Source organism: Salvelinus alpinus, chromosome 16 (assembly GCF_045679555.1).
Source record: "Salvelinus alpinus chromosome 16, SLU_Salpinus.1, whole genome shotgun sequence".
NCBI lineage: Eukaryota > Metazoa > Chordata > Actinopteri > Salmoniformes > Salmonidae > Salvelinus > Salvelinus alpinus.
The window spans coordinates 7,056,786-7,079,024 of NC_092101.1; the positions used below are offsets into that span (position 1 = coordinate 7,056,786).

A 22,239-nucleotide genomic window follows, 5' to 3' on the forward strand; every position below is an offset into this window, starting at 1 on the left:
GGGAAGCCATAAATATGCAGTGCTACAAGCTTCGGTTTGGTGCCTTCACCACACGTTGTGCTAAGTCGCCAATTAGGAGAAGGAATAGCCAGGCGGTCTGTGAGGGCTAGTGGCATCCAGACGGTTTCTTCCCAGTGTATTCCGGGGCCTGTCCAGGCATCCCGGGATTAAAATAAACTCCCCGCTCGGCTCAGCGTTATAGCGCCAACATGCAATCTGCTCACTTCACGGGAGAATGGAGATGGGAGGATGAAGAGGAGGAGGGGGAAGATGGAGGGATGAAGACTAATGACAAATTCTGACTATTAGAGTGGGAGGAGAAATGACCTTTGGTGGCCTGGAATGTTAATGGACTTAATGGAACAGAGTAATGTCCTTCTGTATACAGTATATTATTTTAAAGTGTAGTACAGTATGGATATATTTGAGTATTCTTTATTCTACTGTTATGAATAGTTAGGGACAGTTCAAAATGTGTGTGTGGGGGGTCCAAAATAGGGGAGGGTTGTCTAACTTTATGTTTTGCTTTGAGGAGTGTTTTTTTTGTTGGGTACAGGGGAGGGTAGTGCATTTCCCCCCCTGGTTTACATTCACTCTTTTGCAGGTTTTACTATATAAGTTGTTTAAACCTAGCCAAATGTCCTCATCTGCTTGCTTGCGCTACACTGTAGACACCCTAAAGACTCTGGCAAGTGCGCTAGTCCAGTGTCACTTTGATTACGCCTGCACATCATGGTTCACCAGCAGCCACAAACATCTAAAGAATAAGCTACCAGCCAAAACAAGCTTGTAAGAATTGTACTTAAACTCCCTCCTCATACTCATCTGGAGGTTGAGCATTTTAAGCAGCTAGTTTGGCTATCTGTAGAAAAGTACTATTTATAGTACTATTAATTCAACTTGGTATGGTCCAGATAATCATCATGGACTCAGCCCCCAGGTACAGTACCTCTCCAACTATTTTTCATTTGTTAGAGATGTCCACCAGCATCAAATCAGAGCCAGAGACTCTAAAATTTGCTGTTTTAAATATAAGAGTCTATCTGGTACGAACACATTTTTTATACATCGGTGCTGTTGACTGGAACAAACTACCACAGCAACTCAAAGCCGTAAAAATAATGTCAAAAGCTGGCTAATGTGTGCAGGATAACATTTCTTTGGTCTGTATCTCTGTAACGTGTATCTACGTCATTGCATATGTATTTACCTGTTTGTAAAAAATTGGGACCACAATGGAAATAAGTCCCCGACTTTATTGTGCCGGTCACTTAAAAAAATCTTTGTACTGTGTGTATATATATGTATGTATTTTTTGGTTTGTTACTGACAAATAAAATCAACCAATCAAACCAAACTATGCAGTGGCCATTTGATGAATGGAATGAGACATCTGTTACCAAACACCAAAAAGTTGAATGACATTCAGAGGTCATCAAGCGAAGCCTTCAATGCTGGCTCGACCAACAAGGTCGGGAGGGATTGTGTTTTCTGTTGGTCGAGATTGACATAGTCTATTTATTGTTGAAAACGCAAACCGTGATATTGAACCGCCCAAAGTCGGTATGCTTTGCATATTGGTTGTGGTGCATTGGCACAGAAACCTGTTGGAAGAAAATGTGTTGCATATATTTTATATAATTATAAATATGGCATTTAAATGACCCTAAGCTGATCATTGTCTGCAGCCGGCTCTGATCGTAGTGTAGGCCTAATGAAACAGGCAAGGAGAACGAGCTTGTACGCGGTAGTCGGCGAACCCTCAACCTTCTGGCCCGTAGCACTGTGTGTCATCAAACGTGCAGCAAAAGCATGCTGAAGTGGAAAAGTTGATATCCACGTTTAGAAACACAGGGTCGCTACAGTTATTGTTACTTGTTGTCGTAAACATTGTTTTAAGTTTATTCTATGAGGGAGGAGGGTGTGCATTTTTTTCTTTTACAGTACAAGGGGTCATGCGAAAATATATTTTATGTTGGGGGTGGGGGAGCATTTTTTTTCATGAGACCTTGAGTTGGACCAGCCCCCCCACCCATACATTTCGAACTGTCCCTTGTTCTGAATAGCCAGGGACTGGAGTATTCTAAGCTCTGTTGTATGTAATTGCTGGCTTTTTTTGCGTATCGCACAAAACCATTAATTTCAATTTGATGTACATGTCTGGCCCTTTCTTTCAAAGTAATTCAACTTACATCAACCATGAAGGCCTTCGAGCCCGACGGCGATTTGAATAGACAAGGTGACGTCACACACCACCAAGTTCTATAAATCCAGCTGTTATTACTCGGTAAATGAACACAAAGGAAGCAAAGTAATGTTTGCCTGGCTACCAAGACACCTTGCTCTGCCACGCCCACAGACGTTAGTTTCTCCTCCGCAATGAGTCTGCGTCTGAGTACCTCCCCGACCCTTCAAAAAAGGCGAACGCATTCGGGCCGTCTGATTAGTCCAGAAACTGATGGGTGGGGCCAGAGCCAGAACACACGTGGGTAAAGCGGTGGTTTGAAAAGTCGTCATTGGCTTTGATACTCTGATTGGTTACTTTGTTTTGTACAATGCCCCTCGTGCCCCTCCTCAACACAGTTGACTTCAATGATGGCATGTTGCTGAAAGACAGAGCAGCGGAATAATTTAGTGTGAGTCGTCGGGCTAAACTAATGCACGAAGACTGCTTCAAACCTCGACTCCAACACCTACACACAAGTAGCTGGCTGTTACATGAAGTCGTTGATCTTGACTTGATCAACCAACCTCTTTGAGTTGAATGAAATTATTCTATCCTTGATTTTCACAATGCTTGTATTGATGGAGGCATTATCTATTGAACCAAGAATTAAGAGTTTGACATAGTCCTACGTTCATCAACTTACCATTTCTTTATTTTGCTGTCATAAGAGTCTACAGTCGATTAACTGTCAATTAACTTCTGGGCCACATCCTGACTGATGGCAGCCCATTTTTGCATAATCAGTGCTTGGAGTTTGTCAGAATTTGTGGGTTTTTATTTGTCCACCCACCTCTTGAGGATTGACCACAAGTTCTCAATGGGATTAAGGTCTGGGGAGTTTCCTGGCCATGGACCCAAAATATCAATGTTTTGTTCCCCGAGCCACTGAGTTTTCACTTTTGCCTTATGGCAAGGTGCTCCATCATGCTGGAAGAGAAAAGGCATTGTCGTCACCAAACTGTTCCTGGATGGTTGGGAGAAGTTGCTCTCGGAGGATGTGTTGGTACCATTCTTTATTCATGGCTGTGTTCCTAGGCAAAATTGTGAGTGAGCCCACTCCCTTGGCTGAGAAGCAACCCCACACATGAATGGTCTCAGGATGCTTTACTGTTGGCATGACACAGGACTGATGCTAGCGCTCACCTTGTCTTCTCCAGACAAGCTTTTTTCCGGATGCCCCAAACAATCGGAAAGGGGATTCATCAGAGAAAATGACTTTACCCCAGTCCTCAGCAGTCCAATCCCTGTACCTTTTGCAGAATATCAGTCTGTCCCTGATGTTTTTCCTGGAGAGAAGTGGCTTCTTTGCTGCCCTTCTTGACACCAGGCCATCCTCCAAATGTCTTCGCCTCACTGTGCGTGCAGATGCACTCACACCTGCCTGCTGCCATTCCTGAGCAAGCTCTGTACTGGTGGTGCCCCAATCCTGCAGCTGAATCAACTTTAGGAGACAGTCCTGGTGCTTGCTGGACTTTCTTGGGTGCCCTGAAGCCTTCTTCACAACAATTGAACCGCTCTCCTTGAAGTTCTTGGTGATCCGATAAATGGTTGATTTAGGTGCAATCTTACTGGCAGCAATATCCTTGCCTGTGAAGCCCTTTTTGTGCAAAGCAATGAAGACGACATGTGTTTCCTTGCAGGTAACCATGATTGACAAAGGAAGAACAATGATTCCAAGCACCACCCTCCTTTTGAAGCTTCCAGTCTGTTATTCGAACTCAATCAGCATCAACCCGGCCTCCAGCCTTGTCCTCGTCAACACTCACACCTGTGTTAACGAGAGAATCACTGACATGATATCAGCTGGTCCTTTTGTGTCAGGGCTGAAATGCAGTGGAAATGTTTTTTGGGGGGATTCAGTTCATTTGCATGGCAAAGAGGGACTTTGCAATTCATCTGATCACTCTTCATAACATTCAGGAGTATATGCAAATTGCCATCATACAAACTGAGGCAGCAGACTTTGTGAAAATTTATATTTGTGTCGTTCTCCAAACTTTTGGCCACGACTGTAGTTGCTCTTCTGAAAGATTAAAACCAGTCTCTCTTCCTGTGTGTGTGCACTCACTCTTTTCACATGCATTTGCATTACACACTTAACATGCACCAGTGTGTGTGTATGTTTGTAAACCAGTGTTTCCCAAACTCTGTCCCCGGGGCCCCAACGGGTGCACACTTTGGTGTTTGCCCTAACACCACACAGCTGTTTCAAATGATCAGAGCTTGATGATTCATTGATTATTTGAATCAGCTGTGTAGTGCTCGGGCAAAAACCAAAACGTGCACCCCTTGGTGTCCCGAGGACCGAGTTTGGGAAACCCTGGTGTAAACATTTGCAAGGGCCCTCCCTCCCATCTGTGCCTTCGCTTTATCAAAGTACAAGGCAGGGGCTTAACTTGTCTGACAGCACAATGTCTCCCTGAAATGGGCCTGAGAAAACCATGAAAACCGTCTGGACCACGATTTGACTAAGCCCCATGGCCGAGCTGGTAGCTCCACTGTCACATGAAAGAGGAATAGGAAGCCTCTTTTACTTCCTAAGGGGCCGAGGCTTCTCTTCTTTTCTTTTTGTTCTTCCTCGCGCTCATTTATTTATTTGGGGCCGCGTAAGCCCCTTTTCCGCTCTTCAGTAATAAAAAGGGAAAGCGGGATGGCTTTGAGGGATGGATGGACGGAGTGAGTGATCAGTCAGCGCGGAACGACAAGGGAGGGAGGAGAGGAGTGACAGTACCAAGGCCCTTTGCCGCCCGTCACACTACCTGACACCTGCGATAGGCACACCTGTCAAGATCAGGACCTGTCATATGAGGCGTATATGTGTGTTGGTGTGAGAGTGTGTGTGGGTGTCTGTCTGCTTTCGAGTGTGTGTATATTGAGTGTCTGAAGGCCGTGAAGCGGACTGGCGTGGATGCATACACAAAGGAGCCTCATATCTTAGCCCTGACGGCCCCATATTTGCTCAAAGAGGGCTTTCACGGCTCTCCAGTCTTGCAGGTTTAGGCCGTGTTCACAGTAGCTAAGCCTTCTGGGTTCTAAAGAGGCTTAAGTACCCTGGTTCAAATCAAATAGGATTGTCTCTGTCTTTCAAAATGTCAATTTTTTTTCAATAAACCCACAACCGTTTCATCGAGAAATATTTGAATGGTAATTTTCTTTACAATATAGGGAAGGTAGCTTAAAGCCTACAGGTGTAATGAATTATGATGCAGTACTAATGCATTGTAATATACACTGCTCAAAAAAATAAAGGGAACACTTAAACAACACAATGTAACTCCAAGTCAATCACACTTCTGTGAAATCAAACTGTCCACTTAGGAAGCAACACTGATTGACAATAAATTTCACATGCTGTTGTGCAAATGGAATAGACAACAGGTGGAAATTATAGGCAATTAGCAAGACACCCCCAATAAAGGAGTGGTTCTGCAGGTGGTGACCACAGACCACTTCTCAGTTCCTATGCTTCCTGGCTGATGTTTTGGTCACTTTTGAATGCTGGCGGTGCTTTCACTCTAGTGGTAGCATGAGACGGAGTCTACAACCCACACAAGTGGCTCAGGTAGTGCAGCTCATCCAGGATGGCACATCAATGCGAGCTGTGGCAAGAAGGTTTGCTGTGTCTGTCAGCGTAGTGTCCAGAGCATGGAGGCTCTACCAGGAGACAGGCCAGTACATCAGGAGACGTGGAGGAGGCCGTAGGAGGGCAACAACCCATCAGCAGGACCGCTACCTCCGCCTTTGTGCAAGGAGGATCAGGAGGAGCACTGCCAGAGCCCTGCAAAATGACCTCCAGCAGGCCACAAATGTGCATGTGTCTGCTCAAACGGTCAGAAACAGACTCCATGAGGGTGGTATGAGGGCCCGACATCCACAGGTGGGGGTTGTGCTTACAGCCCAACACCATGCAGGACGTTTGGCATTTGCCAGAGAACACCAAGATTGCCAAATTCGCCACTGGCGCCCTGTGCTCTTCACAGATGAAAGAGCACAGTGACAGAGTCTGGAGACGCCGTGGAGAACGTTCTGCTGCCTGCAACATCCTCCAGCATGACCGGTTTGGCGGTGGGTCAGTCATGGTGTGGGGTGGCATTTCTTTGGGGGGCCGCACAGCCCTCCATGTGCTCGCCAGAGGTAGCCTGACTGCCATTAGGTACCGAGATGAGATCCTCAGACCCCTTGTGAGACCATATGCTGGTGCGGTTGGCCCTGGGTTCCTCCTAATGCAAGACAATGCTAGACCTCATGTGGCTGGAGTGTGTCAGCAGTTCCTGCAAGAGGAAGGCATTGATGCTATGGACTGGCCCGCCCGTTCCCCAGATCTGAATCCAATTGAGCACATCTGGGACATCATGTCTCGCTCCATCCACCAACGCCACGTTGCACCACAGACTGTCCAGGAGTTGGCGGATGCTTTAGTCCAGGTCTGGGAGGAGATCCCTCAGGAGACCATTCGCCACCTCATCAGGAGCATGCCCAGGCGTTGTAGGGAGGTCATACAGGCACGTGGAGGCCACACACACTACTGAGCCTCATTTTGACTTGTTTTAAGGACATTACATCAAAGTTGGATCAGCCTGTAGTGTGGTTTTCCACTTTAATTTTGAGTGTGACTCCAAATCCAGACCTCCATGGGTTGATAAATTTGATTTCCATTGATCATTTTTTTGTGATTTTGTTGTCAGCACATTCAACTATGTAAAGAAAAAAGTATTTATTAAGAATATTTCATTCATTCAGATCTAGGATGTGTTATTTTAGCGTTCCCTTAATTTTTTTGAGCAGTGTATGTCATGAGCAGGAAAAAATACCCAATTGTCATACTTGAGTAAAAGTAAAGATACCTTAATAGAAAATGAAAGTCACCCGGTAAAATACTACTTGAGTAAAAGTAAAAAATGATTTGGTTTTAAATATACTTAAGTATCAAAAGTAAATATAATTGCAAAAATATACTTAAGTATCAAAAGGTAAAGTAAAAGTGTAAATGATTTCACATTCCTTATATTAAGCAAACCAGACGGCACAATTGTGGGACTATATAGGCTGCTATTATAAACTGTATGAAATACTGACCTGCTCCTTTGGTAACCACCAGTTTGGGTTTGCTGCGTGCTCCATCTCCCTTGGTGGTGTACGCAGCTACTGTGATGGAGTAGGTGGTGTCCGGCTGGAGCCCTCCGATGACCATTTCCTGTAGGAAACAGGAAGTAGACAAACAATATATCAAAACACTGGTGAAAACATATGACCATCACCAACTCCGCAGCCAACTACCTTCTCTTACTATTTTATCATGTCCTGTGATTTTGACCTCTAAGGTGGATAGAATGCTTTCTGTCCTCCATTTTGTTTGCAGGTTGAATCCTGCTAATCCTACCGCTCCTAAACATCCTACAACTCACCAAAGCTACAAGATGCATATGATAAGGAGGAGGCAAAAGGATATACATTATCTGAGGCATTAGCCAAGTTACGCTCATGGCCGGTGCATGCAGTTTTCCTTCAGCCATTATTTTCTCTGGTGCTCTTGAGAGAGAAGAATCTTCGATCAATGCTGATGAATCTTTCAGTAGAGGTGCCTGGCTAGCTAAATGAATGCAGGATGTTTTTAGACTGGTCAGCTGGGAGATGGAGAGGTCAGTGGCGGTAAAGAGAGGACATTATGTACTGTTTTCACACCAAAGATGGCGGCGTCAATATCATGTATATCATGCAAGTGTTTATGAAACTGGGGAATGGGGCCAAACGTTAAGACTCAAATTATGTCGGAAAGGAATTGTTGATAAACACAAGGGTCAATCGGGTGAGTTTGAGGAGGTATGATGATGAGGCAGCCATTTTAGATTTCAAGACTCTGATGATACACTCTATCATTCATGTTAAGATTTACTTCAAAATAACTGTCTAAACAATGTGACCGTTGATTAACGGATGAAAAAAACGTGATTTCACACTCAATCATAGGCATGGCACCAGCAAAGTAAAAGAAAAACAGAAGAATCGCAACACAAAACACACCATCACGACACGACACGACACACGCCACGACAACACACAGTAGCACGTAGTAGCGTTAAGCAGTCCAGGCACAGGGAGAAGCAGCATCCAGATATTGCATCAGCCACCGTCTCATCATCCGCACAGCTAATTAGCATGATGAATTCTGCCTTTACTCTCTCTAGGACATCAATACTGGAGATAGGTAGCACCGGATAGGCTATGCTAACTTGAGAGAGCCTGTTTATAATATATAGTGTTAGGGCGTGACTGATAAAGCGCCATCATATCAAAGCTCTATTGAATAGGATGATGTAAATCCGGTCGTTCTTATACATGTGAACATAGCTGGGGTGATGCAATAACCAGTGCTTTTTAACCCCTCAACTACACCGCAGCACTCTGGCGACTCCATATATACTCACGTATTCGGCTGTATCGTCCGTTTCCCACTACCCCCCCCCCCATATAGAGGAGAGTGCAGGAAAGAGAGCGATTTTTAAAAGAGAGAGAAAGAGGGAAGAAAGAGGAATGTGAGAGGAACTCAAGAGAAAGGGGGAATGTGAGAGGGGAGCGTGTTCTGAGGAGGTAGAGACGAGGGTGAGAGCACAGACATGTCAGAACAGGTCAGACCAGAGAGAGGGAGAGAGGGAAGCTAGTCTGTTTTAGGGAGAGCAGCTGAGACTAGGGAAGAGGTGTGAACTGAAGTCTATGGGGGCTGTTTACAGTGTTTTTTTTTCATGAGGTTAGTATATCTACTATAATAACAGTGCATTACCGCCAAGTTGGATGGCTCAAATAAAACGTATAAAAGATTACTAAAACATCCAAACTTTGGTTGAACCATTAACAATTTGTCAACAGCCTGTCATAATAAGGTTATTTTTATTAAACATTTATTCATACAGGTTATGCTCATTAAGATAGAGTCTATTTTACAAGAAAGACCTGTGAAAGAAGAGACCACACGTTATGAATGTTGCTTGAAAACATTGTGGAATAGATATGTTAATAGACTTCTGGGGATAAATATTCAGTCTGTTTGTGTACTTTCGCTTTGTTTGTCCTAGTGGTGCAAAGCTGTAATTTACTGTATGATGACACAGCACACCGAAAATACTTTGTGTATTTCCTACACTGTTTTGTTGACAGAGGCTTTGTAAAAAACAACCATTGTGCCGGCTTCCATTATAATTCTAGCTTTCAGGAAGGACAATTTTTCTCTAAAATGCTTTCATGCCCATTTTGGTTTTCCAGCCTCAGAATACTATAATCAGCCATTTTGTGCCGAGTTGCTGTGCTCGATACGAGCCGTGCAATCACACTTTTCAAGAAGTGGACCACTGAGGTTCTCTTAAAGGGGGGGTCTATACAGCCCTAATAAAAGGAGGGGAAGTGAAAGAAGGAAGGTGTGATTTGTTGAGGGCAGAGGAGAGGAATATTGCAGAAACATGAAATTATAAACTAAAAGGAGAGAGCACACGTATTGTATATATCGTAGCACACATTGTAAAAGTAATGTGTAGCATTTACACTTCCACAAAACTTCAAACAAGACCACAGAATGAAGGCCTTCAGGTTCCTCTTCAGTTTGTTGTATCCGTGACAATTTTTCGTTCATATTACACTATCAAACAGAATTGAACTAATCTTTACATAGGCTCTCATGTCACTCCATAAGATTGTGTCATTCCAATAGCTTGATACAATGAATTGGTTAATTAGTAGACCAAAAGGGGCTGGATCATACCTGGGCGTCGGCTAGCATGACATCCTTGATGAGAGGCAGGCCACGCGATTCTCCGTTCTCCACGCGCACATAGTGCACCTGGTAACCACGGATCTGGCCGTGCTGTCGCCCCGGCAACAGGGAGCGCCACATGACCTTGAGCGCCGTGGAGTTGAGCACCTCCACCTCGACCCGCCGAGGAGGAGCCCCTGGAACTGTGGGTAGAAAAGAAGATAGGGCCAATGTTAAAACACTGCGACAGCATAGTACACTCATTCAGTATGAACAGGTTATCGATCTGGCGTAAGCACACTTACACAAAAAACTACAAGAGCTATTCCCCTGACAGCCAGATAGACTAGAACCTTAAACTCTGCAGTCTGCACACATAACCCCCCACCAGACTGTAGGGGCAAACCTTTCAAGCACACAAAACTGTACTACTCTCCCACACAACCTGACCTCCCAATACGTGTCTACTCTGTGTCGCCGGTCTCCGGTTAAACCCCTATCTCTCAGACATAATGGAAAGCCGTTATGTGAGGCCTTGGCATTACGCCTTTCACTGTGCACCGCACTGGCCTCCAGAGACAAATTGGCTCCTACGCACGGTTAATAAAAGTGTGGCCCATTTGCACCGGTGTATTGTGAGGGATGGGGAGCCATCACATGGCTGAGTTACTGTCAGCCTCCCATCAGTGGAATTGGCTGTGCTGTGACATGGCCAGCCATACGAGGTCCTGAGGTGTGGCATGCTCATAACTGTTAGAGGCTAAACACTAGGCTGTTCGACACCATAGAGGAAGAATGAGATGAGACGGGGCGGCTATATCATAAATCTAATGTAGGAGGGGAGGGGAAATGGTTTAACAACAACTTTTAGATTTCCAAAGGATATTGCGATGTCGCTGGGGGTGGTCTGGTTGTTATTAAGACGTCTGGGGCTCCTTGATTTGAACCACTGAGCTATGCTATTGACAGTGTGAATGTATTCTATGTTTAGGGGTATGGGTGTCATAAGTGACGCTTAGGTGAGGTACTTTTATGGGTAGCTACTGCTACATCCCTGTATTCATACGGTAGTCGAGGTATTGCCCATTGTCTGAGAAGCAGATCGTTGTGTAGCTATGTCGACAGCCCAGGTATTGTATTTGCCTCACAACAAGTGTACAGATTGCGGGTGAAATAAGCTCAATTACCATCCTCGTCGGTGCGGCAGAGCAGGGGTTCGCTCTCTGGGCCCGGCCCGATTTCGGTGAAGGCGGCCAAGGTGACACGGTACTGGGTCCACTTCTCCAGCTTCTGCAGCAGCACCTGCCCGTCCCTGGGCGGCACGGCCGGCTCCTCCATGGGTTCTCCGGCACCGCCGCCTCCACCCTCTACGGAGGCTCCCACCACCTGGTAGCGCACTAGGTACCCCGCCAGGGCGCCATTCTGGCTCTCCACAGGCGGGGGGCGCCAACTTACCAGTAGGGTGGTGGAGCTGGAGCTGCTGCACTTAATATCTTGAGGGGGGGCTGAGGGCTCTGGTCAGGTGGGAGGATAGGGAGGAAGGGGGAGGAGGAGGCGGAGGAGGAGGAGGAGGAGGAGGAGGAGGAGGAGGAGGAGGAGGAGGAGGAGGAGGAGGAGGAGGGGAGGAAGGGGGAAAGGGGTGAAAAACAAAAAACAAAAAGATGGGAGAGATAAAGAAAATGATAAAAGGAAAAACCCAACTCAAAAGGAGACTTGAACTGGCAAGAATGTTAACACAAAACAGAAACACTGATTCGTCAGGCAAATGTAAACGTAAAAGGTGTAAGGAGGACTGGACGACACAGCGTGCGTAATAATGAAGCAAAATGGACGCCTCTCGTGAGATACAGGGCCAGTTCTTTTGATAGCTGGGACTATGTCACGGACTCACAGAATTATATTTCCAGACATGTGCACAGTGGTTTGTAACACCAAGGGGTCTGTCAGGGTCTGTCAGTTATCAGCCCATGTGTGATACCACGGGCGCTATCTGATGTTAGCCTGTCCAGGCCTGCACTGCGCGCTACACACTCACATTATCGATTAAAGGATAAAAACCAGAGCCCCTCTCTTTTTGGCAGCCTTACACTCCTCCTTAAACTGAAAGGTGTTGTGCTTCCAGTATGGGTGTTAGAGGAAGGAGGAGAAGTAGCAGAGTGGGTCTTTTTATTAATATTATTATTATTACTATTATATAAAAGCTATTCAACACAGTCGCTGTTTTTTTTTGTGTGGAGCGCTCTTCCAAAACATATTGAAAACTACACATCTGTGAACTTCTAAATCAAAATGAAAGCCTATACGTTCTAATCTGCACAGAGCTCTTAGAAGTCGTGAGTGTGCAAGGAGTGATAAAATGTTTCACTTCTCAACCCGCACCAGGCATTAGACGGATAAGAGAACATAGATGAGACCCTTTCTATTCAAGTCAAGATCCCCCTTTTTCTACCAACACTCCTCCGTGTGACTATAATATAATATTCTTCACATCATTTGTGACAAGCCCGGTTCATTTTTACTATCTAATTCATCTGTAATAGTGGTGGACTAAGCTAAATGAAAAACATGAATTCATAGAAAAAGGCATTCCACATTGTGCAAATCTGGGACAAAAATGGAAATGAAATCCACAGGAAAAACAAAATACAGTATGTTGTCATTCCAAACATGCAAAAGCGAAACACAAATTGATACAAGCTACTGGAAAATGAATTTGATCTGTAACCGAGGTGACTCAAAAGAAAGAAAAACGTTAGGGTCCAAAATGTCAAATCATAACAAACATGAAAAAACAGGCTATTGGGCAGAAAACGGAAAATAAGAACATTAAAACTTCAAAACACAAGTACAGTTTGCATTATACGTACCTGGCTTCCTTCAAATACTAACTTTTGAAGACCTTCTTACCACCAGCACCTGACTACAGATTGCGCTCACCCTGAGCCAGTGAGCTACAACCCTCTCCATCCACATAGTGTGTCCAAATAGAGACACGTCTTATCAAATTCAAACCCAGAAAACTGTGCTTTGTAGTTGGTCAAATTGGCCTGTTGAGATAGGTCGTCTTGGGCTGTTTTGGGTCGCTAAGAGTGAGAGAGTTGGCTCTGTGCTGTAGCCAGGACTGCATTATACTCTTGTATAACTTGGGCCGGAGGGAGGGTCCACAAGACTGAGGGATGGGAGCAGTTGAGGAAAATCTACACCCACTGGATTCTGCGTTTCTGCATTTGACCTTGGGAAAAGGACACAGCTCTATTTTTTTTTTTTTTATCTTAACCGTTTGCTCAGAGAATCCCATTTCATAGCTTCCCCACTTTTACCGACGGGGAGTAGCCTGCCGCTAACTCTTAAACAATAAGAAAAGAACACAGGCATCACCGGCACCTTGTGCTGCTGCATTCATTAAGGTTACTGCTGCGGTACCAACCGCACTGCCACTCTTGCTAACAGTGCAGCCGGAGAAGACAGGAGGTATTCACAATCAGTGGACAGTCTCAGTCAAAAGCCATAAGAACTGACTGTTCCGGAACAGCTACAGTTTGGAACCTTTTCTGTGTCCAATGTGCTTATTTACTTACGGTTTTAACGGATCTGAGCCTTTCAGCTTCTTCTCTCTCCATTCTTCCCCACAATAGATTGCATTTTGCAAACTCTCAGTGTCAAGAATGATCGCTCAGTGCTCAATCACGTGAAGAGAGAAACTGTGGAATCTGTCCGGGTTTGAGCTATGGCGCCACGCAGACCCCTCACACCAGATAAACTTAAGACAGGCAAGGGGCACAGCCACGGGGTAAGCCTCGGCTCCCACAAAGCCCAGTGGTGGAGATTATGGACACTAGAACTATGACAGCAACAAAAGATGGAACTCTGGTAAGGCTTCACTTTCAGTAGGTCTTTTGAAGCATATTTAGAAAGCCTGTATGAATGCTATATGATTTGACATACAGTAACATTAGTCATGTCTGTGGAGATATCGCAACCATATTCTAAGTCTGTTATGATGTGAACGGAAGCTTAGAGGGAAATGTGTTTTGGGTTGTTTTCTAGTGCGGCTAGAGGCTTTATAAATTACTGCAAACATGTACCTCCTTCAATAGCCCTGCTCGCAACACAAGCTGGTCCACAAGTCATTCGTCTGCGGCTAGTCACAAATCAAATTCACATTCAGTCAGGAGTGTCAGTACAAGACGCGTGCGTTGTGTTTTATTTTCACCGTCAATGTCGAATGTCAGAGTGGTATTTGTCATCATTACGGAATTAATCCGACTCCATGCCAAATGGCCGCTTTCGTACAAATATTCCAATAAATCTAAAAACCTTCAGCAATTACAGTAAGTGGTGGGCTAAACTGCTTGTTTGGCTAAATACAGGGATTTAGAATCAGCCATTTTAATTTGAGCGATAACACTCCACTGGGTGCTGGCAGCTTCAAGGTATAATCTAAATGTGTAACAAAGCCTGACAATCCAGAGGTCTCCCTATAGCTCATCGGCAAAGCGTGAAACTAATTCAGACGCTATGAAATGGGATTCTTATCTGACATCCTAGGGCCCTTTACTCTCCCCTCTGCAAAAATCACGTAACACCCACCCCGGGGTCCTGCCTGGCCCCATTACCGTTCCTCTCGGCTGGGTAACGTTGAGGGAGATAGGGGGAGCTCCCGGTCCCGGTGTGTGGACCCTCCGCGGCCGCGTCTGAACGGTTGTCTCATAGGTATCTCAACCTCGTCTGACTGGGACAGCGTATCCCAAGGGGCCTTGCGTCTGAATGGGGGCCATTGCTGCCCACAGGACCAGTGTAGGAACATTTAACTCAAGGGTGCCACATACATTTCTTAATTTCCTAGCCCAAAATAATTTGACTCAGATACACTTTCATTTAATTGATCTTCTTAGAGCCAGATATTGCAGATCTGAGATCAAATAAGTGACTTCTTGAAGCTAAGGTTGTGGGTTTTCCCTGGTCCTTAGTGGCAGAGCGGCCCCCATGACAATGGCCCCTGGTCACGCCACACTGACTGAAGACAAACTCCACACGCTGAGGACATTTGTACTGTACCAGAGAGAATAGACAGAAAGGAAACAAGGAGACGATTGCCTTTTGTCTTTCACTTCACTTGGTTGGAAAAGAGGTCCAGTCTGCCGAGTAACGCAAGGGTAATTTGCAAGCTCAAATATCGGCTTAAATGTTCTTGGGTACTATTTTATTTTGTGTCCCCCGTCCCTAATGGTCTTTCCCTAACATGTCATTAGTGTTTAAACACATCTGAGTCTGTGAGTAGCAGGCCTAGTCAAGCCGCTGGTAAACAAGGTTTCCTCATTTCCTCATTATACTGTAGCCTGCAAATGTGTGTGTGTGTGTGTGTGTGTGTGTGTGTGTGTGTGTGAGGCTTATGTATAGCGAGCAATCTCATGCTGCTCCAATGAGGTGTGTGTTTATAATGACAGTGTCTGGCAGTGCTAAGGTAATTGGATTATTAGAAGGGGGAGGAGGATGGAGATATGTATGAGGGCCAGCAGTCTAGGGCGGGGCGGTCATGTGTCTCAAAGCAGTCTCCCAGAATCCCTTGGTTTGTTTTAAGCATGGAACTATGTGATGATTGGCTTTGCTTTTTGTGATGGACACAGTATACTCTTTACTTTACTTGATGTAACCCTCCGCTCTTCTACTGCCAAAGTAGAATACATTTGTTTTCCAGAAAGCCAGCACTTTAGGGAGTGGGAGTGTGTGTTTTTGTGCTACACGTCACACTCTAATAGTACACTCACTTTTGCTGAGGTTTTTGCCACGAGGCAGGGAGTTTCAACTAACTCCACTCTTCACTGCACTGAAGAGACTTGCCCTGAGCTAAACATGTCACAAGGACCTTTATCAACTCACTGAGCTGTCTGGAAGAGACATATACTCTCTGTTCCCAAAATGTATGAGTAGCCAAACCACAGACATGTTGTATTAATATTTAACCATTTCACATATGGAGTCTATTAACCTATTTGTGTCTCTTCTTTTGGGACGAGTATAATGAAAATAGACTTCTAAGTTACTGAAGGTTGAGTGGCTAAGTGGCAGGTCAAAGGGGTAATGGGGGGGTCGTTGCTATGGGCTACGGCAGACTGGACCACCTGTGCCAAACAAACACTTACCTCAAAGGCATCCACAAGATCATGTTTTGTTTTGATGTTTTTGTGTTTGTGGTGTGAAACACAGTTTTGTTTTGACTGTCTGAGTTCGTAACCTTTCTGACCTCTTTGATGTGAAGCCATTGGCTCTTTCTGACACCTACTTCAGAAGGGATGGCTGGCTGTACACGAGCAGCCATTGACTAAGAGAAGTGACTGATGTCCCTGGACTCTAACGACAGAGCTCAACGGGTTGAAAAAAGGAGACCCTCAGCACAAGCAGGGAGCTGAAATAGATCCCAGGAGATACTTACTCTAATTAAACGGATAAGGTTAATAAATGTTATCACTAAGTGGTGTATGTTGTAGCTGGTGTGGTGGCTGCAGTTGACTACACATTAGAACCCAATCGCCAGCAAAAATGTGGCAAGCTGCTTCCTGATGTAATGTGAGCCGTATGCTTAAAAAAAAAAAAAGAAATCGAACAAAAAAAGTTATTAAATTGACTCAACAAAACAGGAGGAAGGAAACAAAGTAAGCAAGGTGATGTCAAGCCATTCCAAGGAGAGATTTTGTTCCATTTCAGACAAGGGTAACGTGACAGAGACAGCAATGGAAGGAGAGACAGAGAGAGAGAGAGAAAGAGAGAGAGAGAATGGAATTGCTGGAATGGTGTGAATGGAATGGTATCAAACACATGGAAACCATGTGTTTGATGTGTTCGATACCATTCCATTTATTCTGTTCCAGCCATTACTATGAGCCTGTCCTCCACAATGAAGGTGCCACCAGCCACCTGTGACATACATACATATACAGGCGGAAATACCCACACACATACACGCACACATACTTGAAGACACAGAGACAGAGATGGAGTCGACTGTAGGTAGGGTCATGCCTGGTGTAGCCGTTGATCAAGGATGCAGTTACAGAATCTCAACAGCACCCCCAGGGGATAGGAGGGAGTATTGCATGCAACTGGTGCCCTATAAGTGATTCAGCAGCACTGTCAGCGTAGCTATCCAAACCACACCCAACATCAATGTGAAGTGGTTCTCCCAAAGCCCTATACCCCCAACAAGGGGCACGGGTAACAAGTTACACTGGTAAAAACAGAAAATGTGTTAAAGGAGGTCTCCTCCCACTACCATAGCTTTCTGATGGCCAACCCCAGTCAAAGTTCTCCACTGTAAACCCCTTAGGAATCGGACAGAGGACAAAACAGCTCCAATCTATTCTCAAATTAAACATCCATGTAGATTACTGAAATGATAATGGAATTGTGTGGGCTATGATTACATGGATGCTGTATGATTAATACACTCATTTGATCTAGGCTAGGGAATCCACATATTTGAGCAATGCTCATTGATCTGTGCAATTTATCTATATTAACTTACTACCCTGCAGAAATGTCCAAATTGCACAAAGGCTGCCCTGATCCATCCACAATGTAAGCAAATCCAGATACATTGTCTGAGTTCTTTGGAGATAAAGCCTTAAACCTCAACACATAACTCATATCTAAATCTTTGGATACAGTGTGTAACCCCTAAGGAAGTCTGGAGACTTACAGGAGATTGTACATGTAATGTCCTAACAGCTCCACATTCCTCAACCCGCATTGAATATTTGTATTCCATCTTCTGCACCTACTGGTTACCATGATGTCACTTGTTTGGGACTATTTTTAGCAAGCAGCGGTTCCATTATTTAGATGTGTTCCTGGCATCTGGGTAAAAAATGTACAGGCCACTCCTGAGTTGACCGGCTGGAATTCATTTGCAAGGTGGGGCTGCTGAGGAACAGTAAAGGCTTGTGATTGGATGGTTTTGCTGCCTGTCTTCAGATTCCTACACCCACCCGTCTACACCCTCCCTCTCCCCTGTCTACTGACGGTTCAGCAGAAAGCCATGGCAGTCACTGGGGAGTTAGACATTTTTTATGTCTCAGTCACATGGGTTAAAGTGCACTTGTTGTTGACAAAGGAAAACCAACTGCAAAACCAAAGAAACTGCAAAACGTTGTCTGTCCACATTGACCGGTTTGTTTGACAATGTAGGATAAACTGCATCATAGTTAGCACCATGACATACAGTTTAAACCCAGGTTAGAAAATAATCAAATCAAAAGGTTAAAAGCGGTTAAAAGCCATAAACGACTGTGAATACAGTACTCACAACTTTTTGCATTACCGAACACAACCCTATCCTCCAGAAGAACAGCATATCGTACAGAGTGTATGTCATGTTCATGAGGCAAACGTAAAGTTATTGTTGTCAGGTTGAAGTCTTTGGGAGAAAACATCATTGGTCATTCACAAAGCATTAAATCACATGTTTTCAAAAGATGACCTGCATAGTATTGAATCAAGAAAGACATTGCAAAACTGAATCAGTTTTGAACCCTGAGTTTGGCCTCATAAAACACATTCACAGTTCAAAGGTGATGAGAACTTCGACATCAAGGCAATAACAGATACGCTTCCTTTAATTCCATGGTTCTAGCCTGGAGCCAGGAAGAGAGTTCATGTCCTCACAAAATATCTGCATGATTAAAGGTCCCCAGAAGACACAAACACATTGTTAACCTCTGCACCTCAGAATCCTACCACCCGCCCACACCCCACACAGAGTACATGGAAAAGAGAGCAAAAGGGCTACATACTGGCTTGCGAGGTTTTCTGGGATATTTCGTTGGTGAAGGCTCCAATGCCTTTGTTGGAAATGGCAGCCAGAGAGAAGTAGTACTCTGTGTTTGCTCGCAGACCCTCAACGACGTATGAGGCAGTGGGGCCAAAGGTTTTGGTCACCTGTTGGTGGAGAACAGAGGGAGTGAGGCATGCTTTTGACGGACATTAAATATCACTTCAGTTCAATGTACCTTATGTTTGTTCCTTTTTTAACCTTGTTTGACCACCTTTCCTCAGATAGGGTGTTCAAGAGTACTTAAAGGCAAAAGCTTGGTCAACAATCTTCCCATAGCTTTAAACAATGGACAACAATATCTTACCTGGCTGCCAAAACTGCCCTCTTTGTACCGAAGCTCAAAGTTGATGATTCCCTCCTTCTCAAAGGCAGGTTCCCAGGTCAACTCGATGCTTGTGTCGGACACAGCGCCAACCTGGAACTTTGTTGGCTGTCCGGGGACTAAGATAGTCAAAGATACATTTAATTAGTGACAGTGATCATTGCAGTGAACCTTCTTTCCTTTCTACAGTACAGGATCGTAATGGATCACTTGTGGTATGCATTCATCCCTAGTGAGAACACACAGACATGTTGATAGGAAGGGTTGAACCCAGAACCCTAACCTCCTTGCAGCACTTTGACGTGGATGGGGTCAGAGAAGGGCCCGTCGCCCACCGATGTAAAGGCCAGGACACGGATGGTGTAGGTCTCAGACGCCACCAGGCTCTGGATGGTGGTGATGATGCTATCCTGGACATTATGGATCTGCCATAGGCTCATGAGCTGGGATGGGTCCATGGTGTAGTACACCCGGTACCCTTTGATCTGCCCGTTGGGCTCCTCAGGCTCGTCCCAGCGGACCATCATGGTGTTCTGGGAGATGATCCGGGCCTGGATGTTGCGGGGCGGACTGGCCGGGGCTTGTTCCCCGGTACGGGTCTCCACCGGCTCACTGGGGGGGCCCTGGCCGATCGTGTTGAAGGCCGAAACGCGGATCTCATACTCTGTGTTGGGGTAAAGGCCTCCGATGCTGTATCGCGTGGTAGTGATGCCGTCCATGGTCTCAAACTTGCTGTCAGGAGACTTGGCGCGGTACTGGATGATGTAATAGGACACAGGGTCCGGGTTGCCCGAGTCCCAGGTGATGGTGACGCTGGTGGCCGTGGTCTCGGTCACCATGGGTATGCCTGGGGGCTTGGGCAGGGCTGTGGGGGTCAGGTGGGGAGGGAGGGGTGAAGAGGGACTTTTAGATGCAAACATAGAATTATCATAAAGACGACACCTCATAACACATCTCCATGCTGGTTTTGCCCGACCATAGCAGTAGTAGTAGTAGCCTAGATGAATCCCTGTGCCCCCTCTTACACTTGACTGTGATCTGCGCGACAGCCTCGATGATGCCCAGACTGCTCATGGCCACACATGTGTAGTTGGCCGACTCTCGCACGCTGTTGAGCTCCAGAACGTTCCGGCCTACCGGCATCTCGTCCTCCGGCGTCAGGTCCTCCGAGTTGAGCATCCATTTGACGTAGGGCATGGGCGACCCTACCGCCACGCAGGTGATGTTCACACTGCCACCTGGCATGATCTCGTGACTGGTCGGCGGGATGGAGAAGCGAGGGGGCACGCGCCGGACTGGGAGTGGGAAGGAGGGAGGGAAGAGGTGGAGGGAGGGAGTCAAAAAGAGAGAGAAAAAGAGGTAACAAGACCGGCCAATGAAAATTGACCCTTTCAACGGCATCCGTTACATCAACAGAGATCAACACGGTGCATGACAACTAAATCAACTAAATCTAGTACGTTCTTCTAGTACATACTTTCCAAAGTAACAAAAAAATACTAAACTAACAAGAACTGCTTCAACAACAATATAGATTGACATTAAAGCAACGATTCATAGCAACAAGGTTCCATTTACCAAAATTTGACCCATCACGGCACAATTAAAGACACAAAAATCTATTATGAGTTTCTCATCTTTGAAAACTGACCTACTGACAGAATATGCATCTACAACGTGGAGTTAACACCCATGAAGACAGAGTATAATATTTGAGGGAGTACTGTATGATCGATGCCATACAGTAAACAGGAACTTCCTGTCCTCAAAGCCACTCACAGCAAACCAGGAAGTTGGCCATTATAGGCCCTCCCACGACAAAGGAAGAATAAAGGAAGATCTCAATTGCATACTCCTCTCGTCCTCTCTCCTTGTCTCCTTCTCAAAACCCATAGGATGAGAAAGCCAGAGCTCTCTCCACGCTGACCTTCTCCTCCAATGGGTTTTGAGAAGGAGACAAGGAAAGAGGAGAGAGGATGCGAGGAGTATGCAATTGAGACCTTCCCTAAGACATTTCTCCCATTGCATTTATTCTATGGATAGAGTGATTATAGTTCGAGTTGGGGCCTCATGCACCTGATTGATAAACAGGCTCGTGCTCTTAGTCCTAATGGGACCTGCTAGCTATGGCTAATGATGAGAAACTTTAATCAGATTTTTGTGTTTTAGGGTAGATCCACTGGACAAAGCCTTTTTAAGATCTGACACGGTTCCATTGATAGATGCAACTATCAGTCCCACAGACAGCATGCATAATAGATTGAGGTAAACCAAGGATTAAATGATAAGTAACAAAACCAGATATAAAATTGAGATAAAATGCATTGAGGAATATAACTTAAGGTTCGCTAGCATGCCCAGACAAAGACGATTGGAGAGGAAAAGAGAAATATCAGATATAGGATAAAGCGCGCGCAAGGAATAGAGACAGAGAGAGAGAGACAAAAAGAGAGAAGGGAGGGGTGGGAGGAGGGAGGGGGGAAACCCACTTCAATACTGTATAAGCTTCTTTTTTTGGGGGGGGGGGGGGGGCCAATGTGACCTAATGTGACAGCTGGCACATTGTCACATCGCAGTCCTGGCAGAAGTAACACAAAATAAGTATAGAGAGGAACAGGTAGTGTGTTTATAAGAGGACATAAAGAGATAGCTGTAGCAGTTGTAGCTAGAGAGGAACTATCACAGATAGTAAAAGAAGTCAAGAAAGAAACCCGACAGGAGGCAAAGGAAGAGCTGGAGAAAAGGTACAGCACAATGGACGTCTAGGATGGGAGAGAATTGGCCGTAGGTTGAATGGTCAGAGGAAGTTGATCATGGGATTGCGAGAGGGGAGAGGGTTGAGTTGGGTAATAGTTTTGGTTTATGCGAGTATGCATAGCATATCGACATGTGTGTGATTGTTTGTGATATGTGTGATGTAATGCTATGCGTATGTGTGTGCCTATTTGTGTGCGTGACAGTGTATGAGGCTATGGGACTCCGGTCGAGAGGGAGAGCGAGAGAGAGAGAGACGTAAAAAAAAAAAATGATGTGATTATGTAAGGGGTGAGACTCAGACTTAGAGACAGACAGACAGACGGAGAGGACAAGGAGACGGGACACGAGGCAGAACAGAACAG

The 22,239-nt window shown here is 45.3% G+C and overlaps 1 protein-coding gene across 13 annotated transcripts in view; it reads right to left on the reverse strand.

Moving 5' to 3' along the window:
- Positions 1 to 22,239, reverse strand: part of LOC139540708 (receptor-type tyrosine-protein phosphatase S-like) — a 271,577-nt gene that overhangs the window by 63,617 nt on the left and 185,721 nt on the right. For 7 of the 13 annotated variants that reach the window (XM_071344589.1, XM_071344588.1, XM_071344593.1 and 4 more), the window contains 8 exons: positions 20,146 to 20,415; positions 19,404 to 19,985; positions 19,103 to 19,239; positions 18,758 to 18,902; positions 11,156 to 11,482; positions 9,978 to 10,171; positions 8,653 to 8,679; positions 7,304 to 7,421 (listed from right to left, as the gene is read on the reverse strand). In XM_071344589.1, the coding sequence (XP_071200690.1) occupies positions 7,304 to 7,421; positions 8,653 to 8,679; positions 9,978 to 10,171; positions 11,156 to 11,482; positions 18,758 to 18,902; positions 19,103 to 19,239; positions 19,404 to 19,985; positions 20,146 to 20,415 (1,800 nt within the window). The remainder of the gene's footprint in view (positions 1 to 7,303; positions 7,422 to 8,652; positions 8,680 to 9,977; positions 10,172 to 11,155; positions 11,483 to 18,757; positions 18,903 to 19,102; positions 19,240 to 19,403; positions 19,986 to 20,145; positions 20,416 to 22,239) is intronic. The other 6 variants (XM_071344598.1, XM_071344590.1, XM_071344597.1 and 3 more) reach the window with 2 other exon arrangements.